At 40.4% G+C, this 16,887-nt stretch overlaps 1 protein-coding gene across 4 annotated transcripts in view; it reads left to right on the forward strand.

The window, feature by feature from the left end:
* The window catches only part of DDAH1 (dimethylarginine dimethylaminohydrolase 1), a 164,715-nt gene that overhangs the window by 32,175 nt on the left and 115,653 nt on the right, over positions 1-16,887 (forward strand). For all 4 annotated transcript variants that reach the window (XM_089497573.1, XM_089497572.1, XM_089497575.1 and 1 more), the window contains one exon: positions 11,178-11,305. Coding sequence is in view for 1 of the 4 variants with exons in the window: in XM_089497575.1 (XP_089353701.1) it covers positions 11,285-11,305 (21 nt within the window). In the remaining 3 variants the exon portion in view is untranslated. The remainder of the gene's footprint in view (positions 1-11,177; positions 11,306-16,887) is intronic.

Below are 16,887 nucleotides of genomic sequence, written 5' to 3' on the forward strand. Positions count from 1 at the left end.
GCATTCATAGTGGCTGGCATCTTCAGAGAATAGATGCCAGCCACAGATACTGGCGAAACATCAGGAAGAAACTTTACTGCAACATGACCACATAGCCTGAAAAACCCACAAAAAACTACCGTTATAATGGTTTAATAAAATCAATTGTCCTCTAACAAGCCTGTTAAAAATCTTCTTGCCCTCTGGAACAGGTCTTTTCCCTTTTTTGTGTGAGAACTCTTCAGGTTTTGAGGACTGCTCTTCCATTCCACTTGCTTAAGCCTCACCTTTTCCATTAAGACTCTCTCCATTAATAATCCCCTGGGGATATGACTACCTGCTAAGTGGTGTGATAGTGTAAGCTTGGTATGCCATGTTGTTGTTGTATGCCTTTGAGTCCCTTCCGATTCATGGTGACCATAAGGCAAACCTATCACTGGGTTTTCTTGGAAAGATTTGTTCAGAGGGGGCTTGCCATTGCTTTCCTCTGAGACTGAGAGAGTGTGACATGCCCATGGTTGCCCAGTGGGTTTCCATGGCTGAAATCCTGGTCCCCAGAGTCGTCCACTGCTCAAACCACTACACACACTGTCTCTTTTTGTGCACCATACTAAAGCTTTGAATCTGGTTGTTACATGATCCAAAGTGTCTATTAACACAAATATCTTTGCAGCATGAAAAAAGAACTTCTGCTGATCTCTTAGAGTGTAATTTAATTTTATACTTCACACTTAAAAGTTAGAGTGGAACTCTGGTAAGGGATCATGACTTCAGGCAGCAAAGATGTTGTGTAGATTGACCAAAGTGCAAAGGGAAGGCAAAAATAAAGAGATATTGCAAAGTCAAGGTCACCTAATTGAAATTCTTCATCAGTGCTGAGATGAATGCACAAAGACTGGCAAATAGCTTTTAAAGCCCATGGACACAAAACTGGAAATTGTAATTTTGAACACACAGCAAACTAAGTTTTGAAATAGTGATATCTAATAAAAATAAAGTCCACTAACAACCTCCCACTATGTTTACATATGAAGACTCACCCGCTGAAGGACACCTGCTGTATTTATGAAGAGTCCTACCCATCCAGTCCATGTAGTGCATTGCACTGGAACCCTGTTTTCAGTTTCTGTTTGTCCTGCTCCAGGTACCCTGGCTCTTTTGGGGTAGGAAATCCTACATAATGTGTCTTTGGCTGCCAGAGGGAAAAGTAATGGCAGAGTGTTTGGTGCTCATAAATAAAAATGACTGTACTCCATGAAGGAAACTTCCCAATGGAACGTTCTTATGACCAGTACACAGTAAGCCCCAGAAATGGAAAATTTAGTTTAAAAAATAATTATAACACTAATCTTTTCAATCAACCCTCCCAACATACTTATTTATCATTGTAGTTCTTTATAACATAAAATTCTATTCACTTTTGTGTTTCCAGTGGGAGGCATCACATAAATCAGAATTTAAATAGTGTTATATTCCTTGTCCACCATTATCAGTGAGACCACACACTCTGTAACTATAAATGTAACCCTGAAAGTTATGGTATGTAGAGAGATCTTGTAACATGTTTGAGACTAAATGGAAGAAAGAAGTTTGGAGCATGTGCTTTCATAGACATAAGTCTATGAAACCTCATGCTGCCAACTTCTTTCTTTCAGTTAGTCCCAAAGGTGCTACAAGATCTTTCTACGTATTGATTCTACAGACTAATGTGGCTATATCTTTGAATGTTACAGCTACACTGCAAAAGGAGTCACATTATCCCTCATTAAGTTAGGGTTGTGATGTCAATTATGTGTACTATTATAATTTGTATCTAATTAACAATAACTTGTCATTAGTAGTTAGTTACTTTCAAGCTGATAGGTGGAGAGAGGAGGTAGGCGTCATAATTCGGTATTTGGCAAACTATGGCCTATCTGAACCTGAGCGTACCGACTGGGTGGTTTTAAGGATTGTTAATCCATAAGTGTAACTTTCCCAAGCTTTGGTCTTGACATGTAAGCTTTCATCATTTGCTGGTGCTGCAATACCCAATGTCAGGAATGGTTAGAATCCTCCACTAAAAGGTTTTGTTTTGTTTTTAATTTTGCAGCAGTTCATTGTTTGGCCTGCCATTGTTGAGAACAGATCTGAGCTCTGAGAAATGACAAGATTTCAATGACATTCTCTCCTCTCTACCCAAATATACTCTTAACTCCCCCCAAATGTGGCAGTAATATAATGTAAAGCCACTGTAATGCCAAAGTAAATCCACTATGCTAGTATAACACTTTGTTCCACTAACACAACAGAATTTAGTTATGATCCTGGCCTTACATAATTCAAGGATGGCTAAGTTGTAAAAACCCTTTTAAAACCAACCAACATTTCACTGGTTCACGATTCATTAAAAAATCTAGATAATGAACATCATTACTCACAGACTGAGGAAACTGTTAAAGTCTGCAAAAGAAAGTTGTTTCTTCTAGGAAAAGTGGTAACTCTTGGGAATATAACAGCCACCTCAATTCTGTTCTGCTAAATTGATACCTGGGTGGTCACTGGGCAGAATCGACATAGACTATGAAAGCTAGTGCTACTCAGATTGTTGGTTCGTGGACTGATGCTGGTCTGCAACAAGTTTCCAGGAAAAAAAGAAACAGTTGTAGCCATTAGGCTCAAATAATGGTGCCAGTTCCTGGCACATTGGGAAAAATAATCTACTGGTTCATCCCATCAGATAGCTTAAGAAGCACTGTGGTAGGCTAGCTACTGAATCTGTAGCTACCGGTGGATTTAAATATATGGAAGCTTGAAGAGCTATTGTATATTTTATTTGTATGTAGGTGTGTATATGTGTGTCTGTGTATGCATGACAAAAACACAGAGGTGTTGCCCTAAACCTTAACAGAGTCTGGCAGAACAGAGAAGTCTAGGGAACAAATGCATCAAAGTATAGCTCAATTTTATTAAGAACAGAATAAAAGAATGGGTTATGTGTAAAAGGGGTGGGTTAAAACTATTGCCAAACTATTAGGCAGACAGGGATCCTTGGGTCTGTGTGCAGAACCCGGATGTGGAATAAAATAATACTCAAACCTGTCAGTAAAAATGCTGATATATCCAATAAGTACTAGGCTAAGAGACTATAAACCCCAACCAATAGACAAAGTGAAGGGAAATGTTTGACATACATACACATTTCGACGCTAATTTATTCTGCTGTGGTACATCCAGGTTACAGTTTATATTGGGCAACTAATTACTTACCTTTACCGGATGTGCCTACACACATTGTTATTCCTCCTATGCTGTTACAACAGCATCTTTTGACCACTGAAGAAGACTTAGTGTCGAAAGGCATTTGGTCATTTTAACCTATTTCTCATTTGTAATGGGCTTGTACTGTTATCCCTCCCATTTGTATCTATGGAATTGTTAAATACTTTACCTTACCTTCATTTTGTATGTCAAACATTTCCCTTCACTTTGTCTATTGGTTGGGATTTATTGTCTCTTAGCCTAGTACTTATTGGATATATCAGCATTTTTACTGACAGGTTTGAGTATTATTTTATTCTACATCCGGATTCTGCACACAGACCCAAGGATCCCTGTCTGCCTAATAGTTTGGCAATAGTTTTAACCCACCCCTTTTACATATAACCCATTCTTCTGTGTATGCATGTACAGAGAGAGCGAGAGAGTAAACTTTGCAGTTTTCTGTAGTGTATCTAAATCTGTCTTGAGGATCTCACACCTCGTCAGCATTTTTAATAATAATAATAATTGTTTTTCAAACCTTGTGGTATTTCTCCAGAACTTCCACTAACTGACTGGCTGCAACCTTGGCCAGATCACATGCAGCTAGACTGCAGTGCTAGATACTCAGCTCAAAAATAATTTTCTGTGGTTTCTTGTTCACGTTGCTTGCAATGCACTTGCCTTGCCTCACCACTGTTCATTACCATGCTTCCATAGCTAATGCATATATTATTTCTTTTTCTCTCTTTGCCAGCATGCATGGAGTTATACTTGGCTGTCTTTCGCTTGTTTGTCATCTTCCTGGGATGACCTTTAAAAAAAAGAAAAGAAATCTTTTCAAACATTGTACTCTTGCAGACTCATGTAATCCTGGAACAGCCTAGGAGGAATGAGAAACAAATGGCACAGTCCAGCCATAGTTAAGCACTTTTAAGTCCCTGTCTGGGTAGTAAAACACCCCCACCCTTCCCGGCTCCTGCTGTGGTTTTTTCCTATCCCACCCCCTGTGACCTCAGTTGAAGGGAAAGAAGTTTTTTTGTTATCCAGATGCCACCTCCCTATGCTTCGCACTACACAAGCTCCAGAAAGCTTCCTCTTCTGCAACCAGTTGTTCTGAGAGTTTGCAGACAATCTCTATCATCCCTTTCTTACTACACAATTATATGACTGAATTCACTATAACTGCCCTGGCTGCAGCCTATGTAAACCTGAGATTTGTAGTTTGCTGAGACACTAGAGCTCTCTGAATGAGCATTCCATATCCCTCTCCCAGGATACCATGGGCAGGTAAAGTGGAATCATAGTGCTATGACTGAGTAGTTTGAAAGGCCCCTGAGCCACACATGCCTCCTACAATCTTCTTGCCATCTGTAGTATGGCATGACCTGAGCGCCATGTACTGTATTTGCACCTTTAAGAATTAATATGCTTTCTAACCTCGTGAATACTAATGAAATGGGTTAAGTGCTTTCCCCCCATAAAGTCCATGGCAATCTGGCATATTGATCACAGTTACAGAATTAGAGGCCTTGAGGAAGAATCCAGCTGGAGTTCTGGACAAGCATTAGTGTAGTACTATAAATGGGAATACTGGGATGACAAGCTGTTCTCCCTCTGAAGAACCAGATGCACACCTTAGGGCCTTCTTGCATTCTGGCATGCTCAGCACCAGAACCAATCTGTATCTCTCTTAAAATAAATTATAAAAATGTACTTTTTACTCCAGATCTTCCAAGAAGACCCAGAGCTCTCTGTTCCAATGCTAGGCAGCTGTTTGAAATGCATCCCACTGAGCTTCCTGGTGCATCCACTGCTGGTTGCTCACTCTGAGGTCAGAACAAAGCACCCAGCTCATGTGATCTTCATTAGGTGCCTCATTCTGAGCTCAGAGTGAAGTTAATGATAGTATAAGCACTGGGTGGCTCAGTGGGGCACGCATGTGAACAGTTGCATAGCATCAGAATAGAGGGCTAGGTAGCAGGAAGGTCAGGATGAGGATATGCCATGCTGCCCCAGGAATATCCTGCCCAGTGCAAACAAGGCATTAGACACAGCATTGCTCATGGAAGGCTGCTGTGGGCAGGAGTATCTTTATCCAGGTTCAGCTATTGTGTGAGCTATCCTCCTGCCTTAGAGAAGACAAATGTGGCCTTAGTGATTTATACTAGAATTACCTCTTGGTTAGTCTACTATCATGTGCTGTAAGTGAGGCTGCCCTTAAAAAGTGTTCAGAAGCTACAGCTAGTGCCAGACTTTTAAGTGTTATCTACTTCAGAGACCATATGTCATCAGCCATGAATCAGTGATACTAACTTCCAATCTGTTTCCAAGCTCAATTAAAGATGTTGATTTTGACCTATAAAGTCCTAAACAGCTTGGAGCCAGAAGATCTGAAAGACCACATCCTCCTATATAAGCCTGCCTAGAATTCTTGATCTTTGAGTGAGTTCAGGCTCTTTTGTGTGTTCCACAACTCCAAAAGGCTAAGCTCGTGAGAACATAAGAAAGGACTTTCTCTATAGTAGTATTCAGTCAAAACTGTATTGTTACTAGATTCGTTTAATCTGGTGGATACTGTTCATTCTTTTCCCCAAAAAATGTATATTTCAGTTTGATGTATTTTTAATTAGTTCTTTTAGTTTATTTTATGTAAGCTATGTCTCTGCAACCCTTCCGGACCTAACAAAGGCAGTACAGTATACAAACAATTTAAAAAACTAAGGCGCAGGACAGACCACCCGAAAAGGGCAGCCTGCTGGCAACCGAATTCCCTCTGGAGGAAAGCCGTAGCCGCCAAACCGTGCAGCTTCCCTTCGGAGGAAAAAGAACCCAGAAAAAACGGGTTCTTTTAGTGCTGCAGGGCAAATGTCGCAAGTGCGCCAATGGCTGCTATGGCTTAGTGCTATGGAATTTTGAGATTTGTAGTTCAGGGAAAACATTTTTAGCCTTCTCTGTCAGAGAGTTCTGGTGCTATTTGTGTGTGTGTGTGTGTTCTTTCCAGTTGTTTCTGACTTATGGCAATCCCAAGGTCTTCATGGGGTTTTCTTGGCAACATCATGGGGTTTAGAGCTATCATAGGGTTTTCTTGGCAAGATTTGTTCAGAGGAGATTTGCCACTGAGGCTGAAAGAGTGTAACTCTCCTAAGGACACCTAATAGGTTTACGCAGCCTAGTTGGGAATCAAACTCTGGTCTCTGGAGTCACAGTCCGACACTCTAACCACTACACCACACTGGCTCTCATTCTGGTGCTGTAGCAAACTCCAAATCCCATGGCAGTTAAAGTGATGTCAGACTCGATTATTTCTGCAGTGTGGATGCAGCTATAGTTCAAAGTGCAAAAGTAGTTGGCACTCTCCATACTGCGGGAAAGTATAGGAAGGGCAAAATCTTGCCCTCCCCAGTAGACTCAAGGAAAAGCAAACTTTCAGCAGTCTCTCCTAGCTAGTCTGTTTTTCTTTAGTGATAACTTTTGCAATCTTGACCACACTCTGATATTGCTTGGCCACACATGCCTCAGTTTTCATATATGAAATGTTTGAGGGCATAAAGTAGGTTCTTTTTCTCTTTATAACATTTATGTATAACTTCCATACAAAAAATTAAAAAAAAACTCAAAGTGGCTTGCAGCACTCACACAATGCACATATGGAAACCCATAATTGATAAAAACAAGACCAGTGTTGTAATCAATAGTCTAAACAAAAATGTATTCCATTAAAACATCATCTATAAACAATACAATGTAAAAATGTCCCTCCCACATCTATACACATCCGAACAACCTAGAACAAACACTGCAAAAACAGTCCACAAATGTTTATTTATTTTATTTAATTATTTCAAGGATTTATATCCTGCCTTTCTCTGACAATGGGATTCAAGGCGGGTTACAATAATTTCAAAAAACAGAAATAAAAACATTGATTACAAAACTTAATTTTTAAACATATTATTAATATTAAAACATTAGTTAAAAACACATAGCTTGTTCAGCTATAATTAATATCCAAATCATGAGGAAACTACTATGGGCTTTGTAGGTTCAAGCCACCATTTTGAATTTGGCCCAGAAACTATTTGGTAACATGTGCAGGAAAACCAGATCTGGATTTATATGTTCACATTGCTTTGTCCCAGTTAACAGCCTGGCTCCTGAATTCTGCACTAGTTGCAGTTTCCAGATTATATTAGAAGGTAGGGCAGTGTTCAACACATTGCAGTACTCAGAAACTACCAAGGCAGAAAAAGTGCAACCCCCATGCTCCACTTTTGTAGCCCCAAAGCTTCTCTGGTGACCCTCTCAAAGTCCCCCAATGCAAAATTTTAAAAATATTTTCTGCTAATTTGAGGGTGCCCCCTCAAATCCAGCCAAAACGACCCAAACCTATCTGCAAATGGAGCACTTTATATCTCCTACCCATAGACTCATCCCAATGTCCAGAAACTACCCCATCACAAAAAAAAAAAAAAAAAAAGATTAGCCAAAATGGCAACCAAGAAGCAATGGTGACATCACTTCTGGAACATCCTGAACATGGTACAGCCTATGGGGATCATGGGGTCATAATATCAGGGTTGTCTGGATTATAGCAATAGCAAGGACATTTCTATACTGCTAGCACCTGCTAAGCCAGCGATTTTCAACTTGTGGGTCATGACCCCTTTGGGGATCAAATGACCCTTTCACATATTTCTGATGATCTTAGGAACCAAGACACCGTTCCGCTATTCGTTTTATGGTTGGGAGTCACCACAACATGAGGGACTGTATTAAAGCGTCGTGGCATTAGGAAGGTTGAGAACCAGTATCCTAAGCAGTTTACAATGTGTAAGCCAATTGCCCCCAACAAGCTGGGTACTCATTTTACCAAGCTACAAAAGGATGGAAAGCTGAGTGGACTTAGAGCCCTGCAGGATCGAACTCACAACCTTAAGGTTGCAGTATCAGCATTTAACCATGGCACCACCAGGGTTCCTTAAGCCTCTAGTCCTATGGTGGCGAACCTATGGCATGCATGCTCTCTCTGGCATGCAAATCCATTTCTGAGGGCACATGGAGAGAGTGGAGGGCAGGTGAAGAGTAGGAACAGGCACAGAAGGCAAAGGTCCCACCCTCAGAAGGCAGAAGTCCTGTCCCTACCCCTGGGAAGTCCCATGACATCGGGTAACACCCGGTGCAGTAACACTTTTGAATTTGGGCACTCAGTCTCTAAAAGGTTTGCCATCTCTGCTCTAGTCTATTAATGGGATCAGATACTAGATCAGTGATAGATGGCATCCATGTCAGTGTGATGTTGAATCCACTCTGGTCTTTTGCCTGAACTTTGAAGGAGTTATCCAGTTTGGGGATAACTCCTGTTGGATGGCATGTGTTTTTAAAGTTCAGAGCATAAACCCCAGAGCAGATTCAGTCATAGACACACACACTAATGAGGAATCCACCAACCACCACTGCAGTGCTTCAGCATCTCATCTTGTTTAAATTACTGGAATAAATTAACCTTACACCAAATGAGACAACTGTTCTACCTAGCTTAGTATTGTCTATTTATGCTTTCCAGCACCAGTGCTCCTATGTTTCCAAGACAAGACTTTCCAAGCCTTCTCTGAAGTTATGTCTTTGGGAAGTTCACAAGTGGAACAGTGAAGGCTTCCTTTTTGAGAGCCTTAGGTCAAAGCTATGAAGTGTTTCAACTCATTATCTATTGGTACCTCTTCTTCCGCTATCTTTGTAATGTTCAAACTAAAAGGTCACCTCAACTTGGATACTTCCCTATGATTAGAAATAAGAAGACCTTCAGATGTTCCTAAATCCACTGCCATTTTTTGTGGCTTTTATACTGCTGTTTCTTTGCACAGACACAAAATAGCTGTTCTCTCTGTGTGTATACATATGCATGCTTGACTCGCTTAATCTAGAATAGGCACTGGTGGTGAAGAAAGAATATATATTTTGTCAACAGCCTGCTGGAAATTTTTTTTGTATGTAAAAATAATATGCCCAAAATTTGTACTGTTGTACTTTTATATCAGTCAACGTTTCTGATAAATTCAGTTAGTTTTACCAACCTCACACAGAGAGAGGAGAAACCCTCTTTCTAGGCACATGTTGTTACTTTCAGGTGATGAGTCGAATGCCTATCTTTGTACAACTGTGATTTTAAAAGACATGATAAGCATCTGGCACTAGTCCTTCCAATGCCTTAATTAGCATTTCAACTGGTTGAAAACTTCCATCTTCTATGGCATGACTTGCAAAGGGAGCTATGAACCCAGGAGGCTGGGGACAACTGAAATTCTATATCCCTAAGCAGATGATCCAAGGCCTAGGGGACTTGATTATTCTCTCCCTTGATCATAAATCAAAAGTGCTAACATTTTTGCAGCACTGGCAGAATTTACATTTAGGAAACGGGAGTCAGCAGGTAACAACAGTACAAGGCTTGAGGAAATGTTATCACCCTGAAGCCTGAATTGGCTCCAAGCAAGTATGCCTGAGACCGTCAGTCAGCAGCGATTGGGGCCACTCCACTGCTAGCATCCAGCTCCATATATGATTGCCTAGACGCCATTTTTGTCTGTGTATGTTATGTATACACAGAGAGAGAGAGAGAGTACACTCATAGGGTTCCCAGGTTTCAGGGTCCCTCTTTACCAGTCCTCAAAGCTAAGGGAGGAAACTTAGGGGAGATTGCTGCCTTAAGAGGTGTGTGCATCTTTCTCCCCAGTTTGTTAGACTTGGTGCTTTTTTGTGCAACTGTAGCAAATGCTTAATAATGTTTAATTACATTACAAGAGGATGTCACATGTAACCTCTCTGGGTTCAATCTCCTTTGACTTCACAAGGGGCTGACCCTATGTCTCAGGTCCCGGCCCTGAAATCTCAGGGCTTAGGATAGTACTGGACTGGCAACCCTACTGTTAGAACATGACATTACTCACACATGCTTCATCCCTCCCCCTGTTGCAATCATACACATCCGGAGGCTTTTTAAAGGGCTATTGCAGTGGGAGAAGTATGTTTCCAAGGGATTATTTGCAACAATCTTTAAAAAAATGTGCCTCTGAAGTACAGTGTGGGAGGAGGGAGGAGAAATCTTTCATCTCCAGCCACTGATTGGATATAAAGGCTTTTCAGCAGAGAAATACAACACAAAATCTGTACTAAAATTTTAAATTGTCCAGGATTGTGCCATTTAAATTTAGTACATTTGAATCAGTTTTGTATAATTAATTGTATTTCTGCCAGTCATGTGGAGGGTCAGTGAGCTATGCAGGACCATTCTAAATCAGAAGACTTTATCTAGAATTGGCCAGATGCCTTTAAGCACATTTGTGGACCCAGGGACTATATACCATTTGTGGAAAAATACAGCAAAGAATCCTATGATGGCAACTTCTGCGCTCAGTATAAAATAATGAACTTTTTATGACTTGCATACAATTGTGGAACAACACAACACTGACAGTGTTATACAGATCTTCACAACAGTGCAAATCCCCATGCCCCCACGAGCCAGGGATCAGTCTGTAGTCTCTACAGCAGTCACCAGAGGGAGCCTATGAAATCCTGGCCTAGAATAACTGGGGAATGAATTACTCCTTCAATCACTTCAGACAACCTTGTTCTTTTTGATTCCCATCATTTGTGAACTGTAAAGGATAAACTGTTGTGGGAGAAATGGCTGCTTAAATCCAAAACAGGTGTGAATTTGCTAGATGGCAAACGTTCCTCCTTGCAGTGGGGTTGTTGCTTTAAATTAAATGATTTAAATTGGATTTGTTTTCACTCAAACAAGTTGAGCTACCAGAATCTTTTGTAATGATCTTTTAAAGAAAGCATTTTCCTATATTGCAGCTACATTTAGCATTGTGTTGATAGCCATACCCCTATAACGGAATAGCAGTTGTCATCTTTTCAAGTAACAAAAGATGTTTTGCTTTATTTTCTAGATAGATAAAATAAGAAATATATTTGAATGAGAAAGGAAAAGGAAAAAGAATGTGCAAGGAAAAAAGCACAAATTGTGAAACTACAAGACACCTTGTGCTGAGTATACATGAAGAGTGAATACTCCCAGGTAAGCAGTCTTAACTTTTCCATAATCATTTTAAATGCTATATAGCCCTGCGATATACATGTTAACTAGTGGATGTGTATTACCAGTGGTGAACAAATGGATGCCAACTTAGAATTTTTTCAGGAGATCTACCTACACCCAAATATACCTGTTCATCTGTGGTGAAGATGAGAGGTCTTGCTCTTATCTAAGGAAGGCATGGTAGGCATTGACATGAGGGAGGACCTTTTCAAGCTGTAAATCATCTCTTAAGGAAACTCTAACTGATCTATGTGGTTTTTAAGCAGATAGCCAAGGTATTTTTACACTGATAGGCTTTTAAATTGTTCATTCTGCACTTTTGATAGGTTTTTTAACTGATTATTTAAATTTTTTATTGTTCACACTTTTTATTGTATTCAAGTGTGTTTTTAGGAGTGCAAATAAATGGTATCAGTTTTGTATATTGGCCAGTTATTCCAGTGTTGGTCAGCTCAAATTGTGCTCCATGTGTGTATCATCATCAATAGTAGTGAGTGTCATTGCTGCATGACTAGAATATTGATTGATTGATTGAGATGTTGTTTCCCCAAAGCTGGGGTGCAAAGTGGCTTACAACAAGATTAAAAACAGGTACAGATAAAACACAGTAGGTATGTTATAAAAAAATACATATTCTAATGTAATACTATGAGAATTAAAAGCCATTTAAAACACTCCAGAAAAAAACACAGCACTCAAATATTAAAAACCCCTTTCTCAGCACCCAGACAGTTGCCAAAAGTCTTGGTGGCAAAATAACATCTGGAAGGGGTCTAGTCTAACTTTCTTTTGAAAGAAAATCCACAATCCGGGATTAGCCACAAAAAAGGTCCCTCTCACATCTGCAGCAAACATGCCTTATGAAGATGGCAAGACAGAGATGGGACACAGAGTTTTAGGCCGTGGAAGAAGGAATCGTAGCCCCTAGGAAGTTATTAATGAGGATGAACCCACCACAAGCTAAGAGAGCCTGCAACAGTTTGGTTTTGCCTGAGCCTATTGGGAAAAAAAGAATTTACCCCCTTCTCTTCACTCTCCACTCCTGAGTAAACAGAGTGCAACTTCTTTCCCACTTTGAACTCAATTTACAACAACTGAAGTAAGGCGAAGACAAAGGGAGAAAGCAGGAGAAAGAGAAAGAACTGGAAACACTTTAAAAGCAGCTGAGAATGTGGGACAACAGAGCATTAACAGGACTGAGAGCTGAATGTTATGCAGTCAAGTCCAACACTGCTTTTCTATGAAACATCCAGGGGTAGCCATACTGGCCATACAGCAAATCTAATAACATCTAAAATCCACCTAACAGTTATGCCTTTATTGGGCCAACCAAAATGCACAATATACATGCTGCAAGCTTTTGAAGCCCTACTGGGCAAGGTGTTCAAACTATGTAAGAGAAAAAAATGGAAGATGTTAGTCATAAGCCTGCATTTTGCTGTTTTTGTTTTCAGTTCAGATGGTATGGGGGGTATTTTTTGCAGGCTAGCACCTCCTCCTTCTGGCCATATGGCTACTGGGAGATTCTCAGAAATTTAACATCCATGTGCAACACAAAAAGATACTTCTTTTGCAATCCAATATGACTCCACTGCTTTTCTATGTTTGTTATGATTACAGTTATAGATATATTTGCTTACCAGGTGAGCTCAAGCAAGCTACTGTCTCCCAAACGTCATCTTCTTGCCTGAATTACGGAGGAATAGTAATGCTGATATATCCTTACAGTGTGCCCGCGTCATACACGGGTGCCTTTTACGTGGCTTTCGGCTTACGCTGAAAGTCGCGTAATGGGGCTTGAGCATATATACTGTTTGCTTTACATTGGGGGGGGGGGTCCAGAACAGATCCCCACATAAAGCAAGGGCACACTGTACATGTTTCTTGTAAAGATTACAACTAGGTTATTTAAGTGAAATACTTTACACACTTGCAAAGCCGTGTGCAAATTGTTGCCTCCTGTTGAGGAGGCAGTATATAATTATCTCTCTATTTCCAGTATTTTTCTTTTCCAGACTTTCCTCTCCAAGAACTCTTGTATCCATGTGGGGATTCAAAGTCTGGTTTGCTCAATTTTGAAACTGGCCCTTAGGGGCCAGTTTTGACCATCTCTGTTATCTCCTCTCTCATAGCCCTTCTCCATTCATTGTGACATCATTATTAAGTTGTTTGACTTAATATTTGGAACATCTGGGGCTCCGTTACTTGCATTTGTGTCCTTAGTTCTACTTGTTCTTTGGCATTCAGAAAAGGTCCTGATTGACAACAAGGCATGACTCGGATTAATTTTTGATAGTCACAAGGTTGGCAAAATCTGACATATTAGAACAAGGATTAACTGGGGCTAGTGGCCTCTTCAAAAGATAATACCAGATATGAATAAGAGTTTTGTTACCATAAAGCCATCGCTTTCTGGGGGATGATACGCATGTACTATTGGCCAGTAACATCAGTGGACACCCACAGGGCTGCTATGTTCAGATGAATTCTTCTGTTGTGTTAAAAAGTGTGTCGAATGGTAATTTTGAGAAGATGAGAAATGCAATAAAGCAGCAATGAAATCCAAAGTATCAGCTGGAGAGTGCCCAAGAGCAGATCAAACAGCTTTTGCTGCTCACTGTGCAAGCTTCTCAGGAATGCAAAACTATGAACTACTCTGAGATTTCTAGAACTCTTTAAGCCAAACACTGATATCTGGGAGGAGGAAAATGGAGACAGAGACAAATGCTTTTGTTCCTTTTGTAAAACCCTGTCGATACATGATGTGGTGTGTGTGAATGCCAGATGTTTCAATTGATGAGATTACATAAAGGATCATAAAGCAATGGCAGCAAGAGAGACATTTTTCAAATGGTACCCCAGGACAATGAATCCCCTTCTGGAGGAATTCCACAGCCAGTTCTGAGTATCTTTCAGAAGTATTTTCACTAGTCTATTTAAAATGTTATTGTTCTTTTTAATTCAAAACAGGCAATAGCCAGTGTAAGATCTTTGGTGGTATGCCAAGAATTAAGAGAGCAAGTTGCTAAATATTTCATTTAGCCTTACATTGCTAGTGTAGTCCACATTTGGCTAGATATTTTATATATGTACTTTGAGTCTGAACTAAGTTGATATTTAAGTAAAACCTTGAACTGACAACCTGATTGTTTTTTCAGTAACAGTACTATTGAAGGCAAATGGGAGAACTCTCCATACTTATCATGCAGACCACATATGATTATTACTAAGAGGCAAGCCATTATTATAAAATGCCATTTAAATATGGCAATTATTTAGTTATTTATCAGTTACATTTGTATTCCTCCTTTCCTTGTCAGTTTATTGGGGACTTGGAACATGGTTTTCTCAGTCTTAGTCCAAACCCAGCCAACTACACTTGTTACATTAAACTTCATTACCCAAAATGCTGCACTGAAAAGCTTAGAAATAGTTACATTTTGGACTAAGAATCTCAGAATCACCCAGGGATTTGTAGAAAGGTTATCTTTTGGATGACAATTCACAGAATCATACAAGGAATCCGGAAGTCGCACCCCATCCCTTACCCCCCACCCCCCCGCAGGTTTGACTGCACTATGCTACATTTAGTATGTGAAGGGATCTTGTAGCACCTTTTGAGATTAACTGAAAGAAAGAAGCTGGTAGCATGAGCTTTCGTAGACTTGAGTCTACTTTCTCAGATGCATGTTTAGGAATTATACTACATTTGGTTTATGCTCTTTGAACTATGCTATCAGTCATAGTTGGTGGCTCAGATCTCTAGACATAACCCAGCAATGCTACCTCCTTCCATCTATACCATCTATTTATTACAAGGTGTGTCAAGGGACATGATACAAGAATATTATATATAAACTAAAAGAAAACAGGGCTTCACTTTGTTTGATTATGCAAGAAAGACCTGTCTTCTCCCTTCCCTGCTCCAAAATCGGAATTCAATTAAAATAATGTTGTGCAGAGAAATAAAATTAGTACCTTTAATTTCATTTTATAACCAGTGGGATACAAAAACTGATATAAGAGGGAAGAGAGAAAACAATCCTGGCACGTAGTGACACCATTGCTTCCTGTGGAAAAGGAAATAAAATATCTTTCATACACAGTTGAAGCCTTTCAGACTCTGAGCTCTTCATGGCTAGAGAAGGGGCAGTCGACAGCAAGGATGTTAACATGTCTGGACTTTTTCCCCTTTACACCTTCACCTCCCATCAGATGAAATGCAGCCAAGAACAGCATCTTCTCAAGTAACAGGAGAGCTCAAGTCAAGGTCCTGAATGGAATTCTCACTCTATCGGGTGTACCTCTTGGCTAGGATCTTGGGTCAAGTACTGCAAGCTGTAATAATAAACTCTCCTTCAGAATGGTTACCCTGACCTGTGGCAGTTGTTGTTGTTGTCATCATAAATTTTGAAATTGCTTTAAAATGCTAAAATGATGAAGGGTGGCTTTATGGATTGGTTTCTGTGTTTGATGGTGAATGGAGCCTAACACTATAATGCATTCTAATGCAAGGATTCTGGGAGTTCTGGTGTGCACAAGAGTTCTGCTCAGGAAGATACTGTTATATTCACATTGGATGGAACCTGGATCACACACTTTGAGATCTGCATTTGCAACCTGGGTGGTATCTGCATGAGCCAGGATATTTCAGGAGCATCTTGGTTCTGGATCTGCCCAGACCCATGTTACCTAGGGCCCTCTGCTGTGACATAGGATGATTGTTTACATGCCACTGTTGCACATAGCTTGTTCTGAGGTCCGAACAAGGTGGCCAGTGTCACTAACATGGCTGGATACCTCATTCTGACCTCAGAGGGATTGGTGTGTAGCAGTGGCGACAGCACAGGACAGCACAGTGATATGTGTGGTAAACAGCCACTTGGCATCTCAGCAGAGGGGTCCAGATCTTCCAGAGGAAACAGTAAATGTTTTTATTCCATTTTAAGAAGAGTATACTCGGGTTTGGTGCTGAATGTGATGGAAATAATCTGGACTGTTCACACTAGACGGGGATTGGGCCCTAGCCTAGTAGCCTACTGTAGACTTTAGTCTCAAAGCCCTCTGAATGGTAGAATGCATGACATGTATAACTTCAGCCTTTGTGACTAACAGTAATATGAAGCCTTAGTTTGGACAGAGCTTGTAGATACCGTATTAAATAGAAAGACTGCAGTCCTAGAGGTGTTTTCAGCTAGAGTTTAATACATCCAGTTAATAAGTACTGTAAAATTCTAGCTTTCTAAACAGCCTGCCTAACTATTCCCTTATGATTGGATAGGCTGTTGCCTATGTTTTCAATGTAGGGGAAGAGCTATGCCCAGGGCAGCTTCTGGCTGCATTCTGGGCATGTGTCATCTGAACACCATGCCCCCAACATGGTCTGACGATGGCCCTTTTCATAGAATCATAGAATCGTAGAGTTGGAAGAGACCCCAAGGGCCATCCAGTCCAACCCCCTGCCATGCAGGAACTCTCAATCAAAACATAACCAACTGATGGCCATCAAGCCTCTGTTTATAGACCTCTAAGAAAGGAGACTTTACTACACTCTGAGGCCA

This window comes from Sceloporus occidentalis, unplaced genomic scaffold (assembly GCF_023333645.1).
Source record: "Sceloporus occidentalis isolate IW3139 unplaced genomic scaffold, rSceOcc1.0.p SCAF_104, whole genome shotgun sequence".
In the NCBI taxonomy this organism is placed as follows: domain Eukaryota; kingdom Metazoa; phylum Chordata; class Lepidosauria; order Squamata; family Phrynosomatidae; genus Sceloporus; species Sceloporus occidentalis.